This window comes from Aegilops tauschii, chromosome 1, assembly GCF_002575655.3.
Source record: "Aegilops tauschii subsp. strangulata cultivar AL8/78 chromosome 1, Aet v6.0, whole genome shotgun sequence".
Taxonomy (NCBI): Eukaryota; Viridiplantae; Streptophyta; class Magnoliopsida; order Poales; family Poaceae; genus Aegilops; species Aegilops tauschii.
The window spans coordinates 382,709,095-382,722,670 of NC_053035.3; the positions used below are offsets into that span (position 1 = coordinate 382,709,095).

General features: G+C 49.3%; 1 protein-coding gene across 1 annotated transcript; it reads right to left on the minus strand.

The window, feature by feature from the left end:
* Positions 1-11,880: 11,880 nt before the first annotated feature.
* Positions 11,881-13,134, minus strand: LOC109744249 (transcription factor DIVARICATA). The gene is made up of 2 exons (XM_020303351.4): positions 12,627-13,134; positions 11,881-12,384 (listed from the first exon to the last, which is right to left on the minus strand). The coding sequence occupies exons 1-2, from the start codon at positions 13,058-13,060 to the stop codon at positions 12,198-12,200; spliced, it is 621 nt and encodes a 206-aa protein (XP_020158940.1). The 5' UTR covers positions 13,061-13,134; the 3' UTR covers positions 11,881-12,197.
* Positions 13,135-13,576: the final 442 nt, after the last annotated feature.

Here is a 13,576-nt window from a genome sequence, read left to right on the forward strand (position 1 = left end):
TCCTGACATTTGTCTGTCCATTGGAACTTGACACCCTTATGCAACAGGTTAGTCAGAGGCCTGGCGATCTTAGAGAAGTTCTCGACAAATCGACGGCAATAGCTGGCGAGACCGAGAAAACTTCTGACTTGCTTAACGTTCTTGGGAGGAGTCCAATCAAGAATAGCCTGAACTCGCTCGGGGTTGACGGCAATACCATCCTTAGAGATGACATGCCCAAGATAGGTTACTTCCGGTAGCCAGAATTCACATTTGGAGAACTTGGCATATAGTTGATGTTCTCGTAGCTTTTCCAGCACAAGTCGAAGATGTTCAGCATGTTCTTCTTCGTTCTTGGAAAATACCAGGATATCATCCAGATAAACCACGACGAACTTGTCGAGGTAATCCATGAATATATAGTTCATCAGACGAGAGAAGGTGGCTGGAGCATTGGTTAAACCGAAAGACATGACGGTGTACTCGTATGAACCATAGCGAGTCACGAAGGCGGACTTTGGGATATCCTCTTCGCGAACACGGATCTGGTGGTAGCCCAACCTCAAGTCGAGCTTAGAGAACACTGACGAACCCGCCAGTTGATCATACAGATCATTGATCCGAGGAAGAGGGTATTTATTCTGAATGGTAGCTTGGTTTATAGGACGGTAGTCTTGAACCAATCGGTTAGTCCCATCCTTCTTCTTGACAAAGAGAGAAGGTGCTCCCCAAGGAGAGCAACTTGGGCGAATGAATCCTTTGCGAAGAGATTTGTCGATTTCCTCCTTAAGCTCAAGGAGTTCATGCGGCGGCATTTTGTAGGGTCGCTTGGCTATAGGAGTGGTGCCTGGTTTCAAGTCGGTGATGAATTCGACAGCTCTAGCAGGGGGAATCCCCGGAAGTTCTTCAGGGAAGACGTCGAGGAATTCACGCACAACGGGAATGTTTTCAATGCCCTCAAGTGGTGCAGCATTCAATGCATTCAATGCATAGAGCCTTGCCTCGGCATTTTGCACCAGATTAGCTTGGTAAGCAACTATTTCATCTGAAGGGTGTAGCAGATGGACGGTTTTAGTGGCGCAAACTATAGAAGCAGTATGCGCTTTCAGCCAATCCATACCCAAAATGAGGTCGATGTTAGACGACTTCAGGATAATGGGAGAGGCATAGAATTCCAGCCCTTCGATTTCCACGGGGACATCGATGCCAACCAAGGAGGTTTGACACTGTCCCACGGGGGTTTTGACCAATACAGAGGTGTTCATCTCCTCACATTTAACGTCGTGCTTGTATGCAAAATCTTCTGACATGAATGAATGCGATGCACCTGTATCAAATAAAACGGATGCTGGTACTGAATTTACGAGGAGTGTACCCATCACAGTAGCAGGCTGGTCTTGAGCTTCGTTGAGATCAACGTGGTTGGCATGAGCATGACCATAAGGCTTAGCATTGTTGTTGCGGGGATGGTTGTTACCACGGCCCGTTGCTGGAAGGGCAAGTTGATTCTGATTCTGATGGCAGTCCCTGGCACGGTGACCTGGTTGTCCACACTTGTAGCACAGACCATTATTGGGAGTGGGAACAGGAGCTTGGGATGGTGGAGCTGGAAGCCTTGACTGCCTAGATGGTGGTGGAGGCAGACGAGGTGCAGCATAGTTCTGCCTTGGGGCAGATGCATTTGGACGGTACATGTTGTTCGGGATCCATATCTTACGCTTCTGTGAAGGCGAGCCCGAAGATGAGCCCGTGTCACGGTTGCGTCTGTGAGAGCTCTGGTATTCCTGCAGACCAGTTTCGACATTGATGGCCTTGTTCACCAAGGTGGCGAAATCAGCAAAGTCATGCACTAGAAGTCCGAGCTTGATGTCAGCTTGAAGGCCATCACGGAACTTCTCCTGTCTGCGTGCATCAGTTGCAATGTCTTCTTCAGCATAGCGGGACAAGTCCAGAAACTCCCGCTGATAAGCTTCGACAGTTTTGTTGCCTTGGGTGAGGTTGCGGAACTCACGCTTCTTCCGGTCCATGACTCCTTGAGGAATGAAGCGGGCACGGAAGGCAGCTTGGAAGTCTGGCCATGTGATGATTGTTCCAGCTGGCAGAGTACGCCTGTGGCTGTCCCACCATTGAGCTGCGGGTCCCTTCAAGAAGAAGGAAGCAAAAGTGACATAGCTGGCAGGGGCTACATCAGCAGACTCCATCTCATAGGTGATGTCACGGAGCCAGTCATCAGCATCCAGAGGCTGAGTTGAGCTGCGGTAGATGGTTGGGTTGAGGCGTATGAAATCTTGAAGAGTCACTTGGGCTGGCTGCTGTTCATATTGGGGCGAGGAAACTGAGCCATCACATTTTCCATGAATTGGCGGTTCAGTTCAAACTGTTGGATCATACCAGCCATGTACTCAGGTGGTGGTTGGGCATCGCCACCACGACCACGACCACCTGGTCTAACCATCCTGCTAATATATAACAGGGGTAGTTCAACATTGAGAAATTTGCAATGACAAGAATCATTCATGATGAAACATGCATAATGAAAGGAGCACGATAGCTACTACATAGTAGTCGGCATAACTTACAAAAGGGGTCATGCATAGAGTTCAGTACATAGAGTTCAGTACATAGACTAAACATCATAGGCGGCACACAGGCTCGCGGCGACTGCAACTAATACTACAAGCAAGCTTGCATCAGTCCCAAGAGGTACTGTGGAGGTAATCGTAGCCCGACAGCTGGTAGTGAGGCAACGGATAGCCCTCGACGTCAGCAGACTGGGGGCCGCGGATACTCAGGTGTAGAACCCGACGCTCAGGTGGCAGAAGAGGGCCAAGTGCGGGAGAGTAGCCTCCCACCTCTGGCCAACCGACACCGTGGGGCATCACGGTCCTGGCTGGGTAGATCGCAGTACGCGGTACCTGTCCAGATCGGACAAAGGGGTGCAGCAGCGTCAGAGCACGGTAAAGGTGCTGACGGGTGGTGTACATCTCGTGGCGAAGAGCTCGGTTAGCTCGATCCAGCCCATCAGCATGCAGAACCAGGTGCTGATGGTAGAAGGGCTCTCGGGTGACAGTGGAGTAGGCAGCAGTATAGTATCCCTCCGCACCAACATCAGATGCGATAGCAATGTGCCTGAAAGGGGAGGTGTCCAACTCCTGATACTCTCCACGAAGACGTGTCAGAGCAGTATAGGCAGCATCGTGGACAGCCATATCGATGGTCACACCAACACCATGTGCGGTGTGCAGCACAGTAGTGGAGTCGTACTCCCGAGAGTAGAGGTGGACGATGGCACGGTACTGCTCCTGGTTAAAGTCCTAGTACTCCTCGTAGACAGTGTACTCAGGGTGCCAGCGATAACCCAGATAGGTCATCATCTCAGCTAGCACCGCGGGTGATCCCGAGGCACCAATGGCCATCGTGTGGCGAACAACCTGCCTCGTGGGTTCCATCTGAAAGCAAAGACGTTTCAAAGGAGTCAAATGACAGGGTGTGAATTGTTCAAAATACTATTCTAAGAAACATCTATGGCTTATCCAACTTTGGGGTGAACGCGGTCACGGGATCCTAGTGTTAAGGTTAGTAAATTCGTTTAACCCGAGTAGAAGAGAGTTCAGAGTCCCAGAGTAAAGGTCGAGGAGTAAAAGATCCTAGTACCACCCAATGGCGACGTGGGCCCGTAAGACACACAGCCATGTTAGTAAAAGTTTTCGTAATGTCTAGACTCGACTTCGGCCAAGGAGTGTGGAAAGGGGAATTCCTACAGGCAGTCGGCTCTGATACCAACTTGTGACGCCCCCGATTTGACCGTACACTAATCATGCACGCAAATGTGTACGACCAAGATCAGGGACTCACGGGAAGATATCACAACACAACTCTAAAACATAAATAAGTCATACAAGCATCATAATACAAGCCAGGGGCCTCGAGGGCTCGAATACAAGTGCTCGATCACAGACAAGTCAGCGGAAGCAACAATATCTGAGTACAGACATAAGTTAAACAAGTTTTCCTTAAGAAGGCTAGCACAAACTGGGATACAGATCGAACGAGGCGCAGGCCTCCTGCCTGGGATCCTCCTAACTACTCCTGGTCGTCGTCAGCGGCCTGCACGTAGTAGTAGGCACCTCCAGTGTCGTAGGAGTCGTCGTCGACGGTGGCGTCTGGCTCCTGGGCTCCAGTATCTGGTTGCGACAACCAGATAGAAAGGAAAGGGGGAAAAGAGGGAGAGAAGCAACCGTGAGTACTCATCCAAAGTACTCGCAAGCAAGGAGCTACACTACATATGCACGGGTATATGTGTAAAGGGGCATATCAGTGGACTGAACTGCAGAATGCCAGAATAAAAGGGGGATAACTAGTCCTGTCGAAGACTACGCTTCTGGTCATCTCCATCTTGCAGCATATAGAAGAGAGTAGATTGAAGTCCTCCAAGTAGTATCGCATAGCATAATCCTACCCGGCGATCCCCTCCTCGTCGCCCTGTTAGAGAGCGATCACCGGGTTGTATCTGGCACTTGGAAGGGTGTATTTTATTCAGAATCCAGTTCTAGTTGTCATAAGGTCAAGGTACAACTCCGGGTCGTCCTTTTACCGAGGGACACGGCTATTCGAATAGATAAACTTCCCTGCAGGGGTGCACCACATAACCCAACACGCTCGATCCCATTTGGCCGGACACACTTTTCTGGGTCATGCCCGGCCTCGTAAGATCAACACGTCGCAGCCCCACCTAGGCTCAACAGAGAGGTCAGCACGCCGGTCTAAACCTATGCGCGCAGGGGTCTGGGCCCATCGCCCTATGCACACCTGCACGTTGCGTACGCGGCCGGAAGCAGACCTAGCCCCCTTAATACAAGCGCGAGCTTACGGTCCAATGCGGCGCGCGCCACTCAGTTGCTGACGTCAAAAGAGCTTCAGCTGATACCACGACGTCGGGATACCCATAACTACTCCCACGTAGATGGTTAGTGCGTATAGACCAAATGGCCAGACTCAGATCAAATACCAAGATCTCGTTAAGCGTGTTAAGTAACCGCGAACGCCGACCAGGGCCAGGCCCACCTCTCACCTAGGCGGTCTCAACCTGCCCTGTCGCTCCGCCAGAAAGATCCACTCGCGGGTACTCCTACGAGCCAACCCGACTTTAGTCATCAGATGTGTCATGTATATAGTATATAAGGATATACCCGTGATCACCGCCCAGGTGATCACGGCCCGGTAGTATAGCACAGCAGACGGACAAGAATGTAGGGCCACTGATGGAAATCTAGCATCCTATACTAAGCATGTAGGATTGCAGGTAAAGGTAACAACAGTAGTAGCAAGGATAGGCTATGCATCAGGATAGGATATCGAAAGCAGTAACATGCTACGCTACTCTAATGCAAGCATTATAGAGAAGAATAGGCGATATCTGGTGATCAAGGGGGGGGCTTGCCTGGTTGCTCTGGCAAGTAGGAGGGGTCGTCGACTCCGTAGTCGAACTGGGCAGCAGCAGGGTCGGTCTCGTAGTCTACCGGAGAGAAGAGGGGGAAGAAACAGTAAATACAATGCAAACATAAGCATGACAATGCGTGACATGACAATGAGCGGTGCTAGGTGTGTCCTAACGCGACAGTAGGTGGTACCGATGAAGGGGGGGAACATCCGGGAGGTATTATCGATGTTTCGCGTTTCCGGACAGACGGACCGGAGGGGGAAAGTTGCTAGTTCGATAGGTTAGGGAGGTGTGGTGGACGAACGGACTGCGTATTCGGATTCGTCTCGTCGTTCTGAGCAACTTTCATATAGAAAACATTTTCATCCGAGTTACGGTTTAAAAGGTATGAATTTTCAAAGTTTATTTGAATTTCTGGAATTATTTGAATTAAGCAAAAATGAATTATGACGTCAGCATGAGGCAATGCTGACGTCATCAGGTCAACAGAGCGGCTGACCAGGTCAAACTGACCAGTGGGCCCCACCTGTCATAGACAGTGGGTTAACAGAAGATTAAACTAATTAACTTTTAGTTAATTAACTACTGGGCCCACCTGTCAGTGAGTGATTAGATTAATTAATTAGTTTTAATTATAAAAGCATTTTTCTTTTCTCTCTCTTTTTTTAATTTTGCGGCGGGGCCCGCATGTCAGTGGCTGGGCCTGCCCAGTCATCACGTTGACTGGGTTGACCCAGTCAACGGGGCCCACGGGGCCCACTGGCAGTGGCACTGGGGTGGCCCCAGGCCAGCCACGTCGGCGCCCGGCGCCGGAGCGACTCCGGCGACCAAAACAGCGGCGGCCCGTCGCCGGAGTTGGCCGGAATCGCGCTACGGGGCTCGGGGAGGAGCGGGGCTAGGCCCATTCGAAAGAGCTCGCAGCGCCGCATCCAGTGGTGGCCGGGGCTTCGCCGGACTTGGCCGGAATCGGCGCCGGCGAGCGGCGGAGGCGGCGGCGCGCACGGGTGCCCGACGGAAACGAGGCTACGGCGGGCTATCGAGCAAGCGGAGGGGCTGGGGGGCTTCTACGCGAGGTGGGGAGTGCAACGGGCTTGAGCCCGTGACCAAAAGGTCACCGGAGCCTTGCCGGCGGCGAGCTCCGCGGCGCGGCGTTCGGGCGCGCGTGGGGAAGCAGCTAGGGGGCGCACGAGAGAGAAAGGACAGGGGAGGAGGGGGAGAGGCTCACGGCGAGGCTGTAGGGGGACGGCAGCGTGCTCGGGGAGGCTCGAGGCGGCGAAACGGGGCGGCGATCGACGGCGGCCGTGCGGGGAAGAAGAGCTCGGGGAGGTCGTTGCAGTGGCTCCGGTCTCCAACGGGCTGCACCGGACGAAGCAGCGGGCGACGGCGGTCCTTGGAGACACCCTGGGGCGGCGAGGTGGGTACGGTGGTCGTGTGAACGACGGTGAACGGCGGCGACCGCGTCGGGCGTGGGGAAGGGAGGAGCGGCGTGGATCTGGGGGGAGGGGGGAAGAGAGAGGCGCAGGGGCCGAGAGGTGAGCGGGGGTGGGTGGGAGAGGGGCCCGAGGAGGCGGGGGGGTGCTGGCGCCCTTATCCTCCCCGTCGCCGGCGAGGTGGTGCGGCGGGGACCGGCCCCTGTTCCGACCCCGGTCGGGGGAACAGGGAAGGGGGCGAGTGGGAGAGGTGGGCTGGGCCGGGGGTCGGCCCAGTTGGGCCGGGGGTCTAGTGGGGGGGGGCCTTCTCCCTTTTCTTTTTCTTTTTTCTTTGTTCTGTGTTCTTTTGCATTTCTTTTTATTTGTTTATTTTCTTTTCTGTTTTATTTCATTTAAAAGTATTTAGGTATCTTATAAAAATGTGTTTTCTCCACAATAATTATCAGTGCAATTTCTGGCATGGCCCGAACATTTTTTTTAAATTTTTGAAAACTTTTATTTTTCACTTTAAATTTAATTGAAGTTTGAATTAGGAGTTTGAAAAGAAATGTGTTTCAAATGTGATCAAGCCCTGTTTAGCAACATGCTTAGCTTCATCACAGAGGGTTACTGTAGCATGATTCTCGGGGTGTTACACATTAAAAATCTTTAAAAATAGTACATACTTAGCACATATGCACTGTTGCGTTTAGACATGTATGCTGAACACCTTGTGAACATACAAAAATGTCATTAATATGTTGTGTTACATAAATTTTTCTCATGAGCACCAAACTCGTATGTGAAACAAACATCCAAGTGGATGCACACTCTAGGAAACTATCCCAAGACTTTTCATGAGAATGTGAAATGCGGGTAACTAGAAATCAACTTTGAACCAACATGACAAACAAGCATCCAAGTACACACAATTTGTTCCATTATCATCAATTTACTTGGCAACTCTCTTAAACATATGATGTCGATGTGAAAGGGAAAGGCAAACTTATTACAATGATCACAGAACGAGTTTAAGAAACAAGCAATCAAGTGAGTCCTACTATATAGCATCACACCACTTGTCGGCTTTTTGAGTGTGTGATTGAACATGTGCAAGATAAGTTGCCACCGATGAGCACCAAACTTGTATAAGAAACCAAAATGTAGGTAGGTGTATTTTGGACTATTGTTACCACATTATTTGTTGGGCTTAATGTTGTGGGGTTCAAAAAGAAAAGTATTCCATGCGAGTGGCAAGATGTTGACAATGATCACCGAACTACTTTGTGAGACAAACAACCGAGTGGGTGAGATTTGTAGTATTGCCATCATACTATTTGTCGGATCTAATAGTGCATGATTGACCTTGTGAAGGTAAGTGATGATGATGAGAACCACACATGTACAAGAAACAAACATCCATGTAGGTGAGATCTGTGCTATTATCGTCATACTATTTGTCAGATCCCATGGTGTAGCGTTCACACTAGAGTAGTGTGTAGTAGAAAAAATTGCATCAGCGTATACGAGAGAGGAGTGGTAGAAAATTTCTTACTGAGTTTGTTTTACTATCCCTCTTCTGGAAACAGCCTCTTACAGAAATGTAGGGAAAGGCTGCGTACTATAGACCCAAAGTAGTCAAACCCTTTCCCATACCCTGCGCAAGCGGGAGCTACATGCACCGGGCTGCCCTTTCTTTGTTTTACTAGCCCTCTTCTGGCCAAAGTATGACAACCGTTGTTCAACTAATTCAAAGCACATGTTAAATAGCTACTTAACATTTTGTTACCATCTTCTTCACTTTTAAAATTGGAACACCTTCCCACCCAGTCAATCTTCCCTCTCTTGCCCCTTCTTTTCTTTGTTCTGTATCATTTAGTAGAAGGTGTGAACAAAAACGCACAAACAAAAGGATATGAAGCAAAATGTAAGAACAAACTACAGAGAAATGACTTGATTGTAGAAAATGTGAACTAAATACAGTGTTCCTTGAGTATTACACTCTAGAGGTGGAGCCACAACCCCACGAGCCTAGGTAGAGTTGATGAACTCCATACGGAAACTACTAAGAAATGGGAGTTGAAGGACTAGTTTGGATGAGAAACACTCAACAAAACAATTGCAACTAAATGCTTCTCTAGATCAAATTAATGGATTCGCTCCACCACTGTTGCAATAATAGTGGAAGCCCAATGGGCACCCTCAAAGCAAGAGCATCAATGAACCAATCATTATAGCAACCCCGTTGTTGTTTTAACTTCCAATATAGTGATAATTTCACATTAGTATTTGATTCTACCATAACAATTGACCTCCAATATTGTAAATGTGAATATATTGGGAGTGACAACTAACAAGCACCTAACATGTTTAAGAAACAAACAACCGACTGAGTGCACTTTGTGCTATTATCAGTCATGAGACAATTTATCAAATTTTATGTTATAGAATTGGGCATGTGTGATGTAAAAGGCAACATGGTAACGTTGGGCACCAAACTAGCTTAGCAAAATAACCGAGTAGGCGTGTTTTGTGCTACCATCAGACTACCTCTCGGGTGTCATCTTTTATGATTTACCATGTGAATGTAAGTTGCTGACAACAAGCATCAGACACGTATACATACAAATATCCATGCAGGCACCTCCCTATTATAATCATAAGATTATTTGGTTGGTATACTAGCCTGTGTGCATTGTTTCTTTTCATGTGTTGGTATGCGAGTTAATTTTATTTAGTTCTTATTTTCTAACCAATGTTATTTTCCTAGCCTTATATTCTTGTTTTGAGTACGTGAGATGCTGTTATGGTGCAAGCCAACATCTGATGCTGTCAAAGCAAACGTTGATGCGTCTCTTTGTTCAGGGGGATGCTAATTCGCGTGCAATCGCTACAGCGCTCGATTTCCGATTGAAACTTATGTAACTCAACATTCCTTTATTGTTTTTGATGGGAACTCAAGTTTCCTTTTAAGCAAAACTGTGTGAGAGAAAGATTAAAGGACGCACCTGCCCCCATCCCCGCTGAAATCAGGGGCGGCGAGATTTATGGAAGGCAATGCTGGGCCCCACCTATTTAATTTATTGCAACAGAGATTTATGGAAGGACAGACTGGCCCCACTAAATAATAGAATTAACGGAGGGAGAGGTTTATGGATCGAGCGTTTCAACGCTCGCCCGCAAAGGAGCGTTCTCCCTTTGTTCATATTCGGAAGAAGGTTCCATTGCATCAATCATTAGAGATGGAAAGGGAATTTTCTTGCAGCCTTCTTCGATTTCATTCCACATCTTGAAACTGCATCAGTGACAGAAGCTATGGCAATGAGAACTGAACTATAACTTGCTAATTCGCCGGGATTCCGTAATGTGATGGCAGAATCTGATCCTTTGGAAGTCTTGTGGCAAACAAAGTAAATGGTCGGGCATTGTTCCCCATTTACACAGATTGTATATAGAGACCTTGCATTGGAAATTGGGGAGGTAATTTTCAATCACTGTCATAGAAATGCTAATGAAGTTTCTCATGAGTTGGCTAGCGTTTGCTTTTTGGATAAAACTTGATGTACTTGGTAAGATGAGCCGGCTGATTTCTTTTGAGTTATCTCATAAACGATGCCATTACTATTACTATTGAATAAAGCATGCCATGAAGGCCTTCTCTAAAAAATGTTACCTGAATTGTCTTTGCATCTAGCAAACACAAGTTAACTATTACTACCTCCGATCCATAATAAGTATCACAGTTTTGAATTAACTCTAGTTCAAAATTGCAACACTTATTTTGGATCAGAGAAAGTAACATTTATCCACCTTTCTCTTTCGTGTGCCCCTCCTTTCCTCTACTTTTTTCTCTCAAAAATGGTATGCAAAATTGAACATAATACATTGGGAAAGGCATAGAGACAAAAATGAGTGGAACCAAAAAAAAAGAGAAAATTAACCATCATTGCAGAAAATTGTTAACTATATGCATCACCCGTTAGGTATTGCATTGAAACCTCGATGTGCACCCTCATAGTTATCATCGACGATTTCAATCAACAGAGCAACCATGGAGTGTCTCGGTCTTACCATATTCTTATCATATTGCAGACAGATTCTTCTCAAGCATTGTCTCTTATTTCAGGCCATCCCCTTAACCGTTCAGCCTATGGACACATCAGTATGGAGATTAAGGCCTTACTGTCGGATTGGGAGTTTATTTCAAAAAAACTTCATAGCGATCAAAGTAAAGTAGCAAATCAATTGGCGAGATATTTTCATATTGAATGTAGCACTTCTGTTTGTCTACATAGAGGCTCTCCTGTATTGAGGATCTCTTCCCACTAGATTGTAACTCTTTCATTTCGGAATAAAACTTTGTTATCCTTGCAAAAACAAAACATTGTGCTCGTTTCACATGTATCCTTAATTCCTATACCTACCTGCCGTGACATATGGCTGAGGCTTTGGAGTGGCAATCATCGCTTCCTGTATACTAATGACACGGATAAGACACAGAGTATCTATGATCTAGACCTACACCCAGAAAACAAACTTGGCAAAAGGACGTACAGTGAAGTAGACGAGACTCGTAGTTGTTGATAGCCATACCTGGTTTCCATCACGGAACTTGCCAGAAAGAGCAATTACGTAAGCCTGCACAGTTGCCTAATTAGGTGACAAGTGACAGCCCCAAATGCACTAGATGATTCGAACCTGGACGCTGACGATGGTGCAGGTATATTACTATTGTTTTTGCAGCTCGTAATTCACCACGTGCCGTTCAAGCCTGTATTATAGTATAGCCACGCGAGCCCAGGCAGGCAGGCACCATGATCTGCATCGCCGCCGTCAGGCCGCTTTCAACTCATGCTGGGCTGCGCGGCGTACACATCTCCTGAGACACCGCACGGGTGACTCGACAGGACACGAGCAACCTGACAAACGGAGCCGATAAAGGGCGCTTGTCAGGTCACCGGGACAGATGTGCTCCAGCATCGAACAACATTTGGTCGGTATAGGATGAGAACGGGATGTGAAATGCCATGCGGGTGTAAAACAGGAAAGCGGTAAAAACCAAGCGGTGGATTGCTATAACCCTTTCCGGACTGACTGACTGACTGACTCTGTTTCTTCCTTGACATGTCACACACACACACGACAGAGGTGATGACACGATTTATTCGACCATACAGCTAGTTTACTAAAGATTACTGGTTCCGAATCGCAGGTTCCAACCGAGCCACGCCTTTCCCCTACATACATTTGCACGGGCGGACGGCCGAGGGAGAGCAGACGGCGGCGACGACGACGACGACCGGCGGCGGGTATCGGCTAGGCTCGGGGCGGACCGGATTCTTGGTGCCTTGTCCACGACGGATGACGCATCACGGGTTGGTGATGTCGTGGATGCTCTTGCGCTTGCTGTCGCCGCGGGTGGCGGCGTTGGCCTGGCGGATGAAGTACTTCTGCGCATGGCTGGCCACCTGCGTCGGCGTCCGCGTCTTCACCGACCACCGCGAGATGTTCCTCCAGTCGCCGCGCCCGTACTTCTCCAGCCCCTCCAGGAACATCCTATTGCCCAGACCCAACGGAGAAAAAGGTCAGCGCCTGTATAGATCGCATAGCAAAGAATGGTAAAAATTTACGTGTGGCATGGTGGGGCCAGCGGAATCATCCGACGTGGAAAGATCCGGAGAAGTATCTAGGACCTCGAAGAACGCGCCGACGAATAACAGGGGAAAGGGACAAGAAAACGAACAGGGTCCAGGGAAGGAAGGCAGTTAGAGATTTTGACGGCGGTGGTGTGTGTATACCTGTGCTCCTCCTCGGTCCAGGGTATGCCCTTGCGGCGCTCCTCGCCGCCCGAGCCGCGGGGGCGGCCGCGCCCCGCCGCGACGGTGCCGCCGGCGCCGCCGGCGCCGTCGTCGTCGTCGTCCCACGACTCGGGGGGCTCGACCAGGCCGCGCTCGATGAGGTCGATGTCGGCCACCAGCGCCTGGTAGTGCTCCCACGCCTCCTGCGGCGTGCGCCCCGGCAGCTGCGCCGCCACGAACACCCACCGATTCGGCACGTGCTCCGGGATCGCCACCAGCGCGCTCTCGAACACCTTGTCCTCCGCCTTGGTCCACGGCCTGCTGGGCGGCGGCGGCGGAGGTGGCATCGCCGCCGGCGCCCACGACGACGAAGACCCGCCACCCATGCCCATGCCCATACCCATGCCCATGCCGCTGCCGCGGTAGAAAGCCATGCCGCGCAACAGCTTACCGTTTCTTCCTGGGTTTGCGATGGCTTTTGGCTCGCGTTTTCTGATGATCTCGCCGAGGCAACCACGGGCGCCTTATAAAGATTTGGAGCGAGGGTGGCCCGGGGGGCGCGCTTGATTCTCTGTGTGCCCCGCCCGCGCACACGTTTTGGGCGTGACGGCCGTCGCGTGGCACCGCATTGCGTTTCTTTCCTTTTTTTTTCTTTGAGCCGAATGTGGCACCGCATATTGCTATACACGCGCGTACCGTGCCGCCAACGCGGTGAAAAAGTGTAACAAGTTTTTTTTACACTCAAGTGTGAAGTGCAACTAGTTGCTCTAAACCGCTGCATAGTTGAACGTTTATGGATCACATAGTTCAAAGAAGAAACAATTCATGTATCTTCATCATAATGGTATCAAAGAGATGGGTAAGGAATCTAGAAGAGTTTGTGTTCACTTGGGGTTCACAATAACTCATTTTGGTAAAAATAGTTCATATTGACCAGGGAAGAGAGTGGA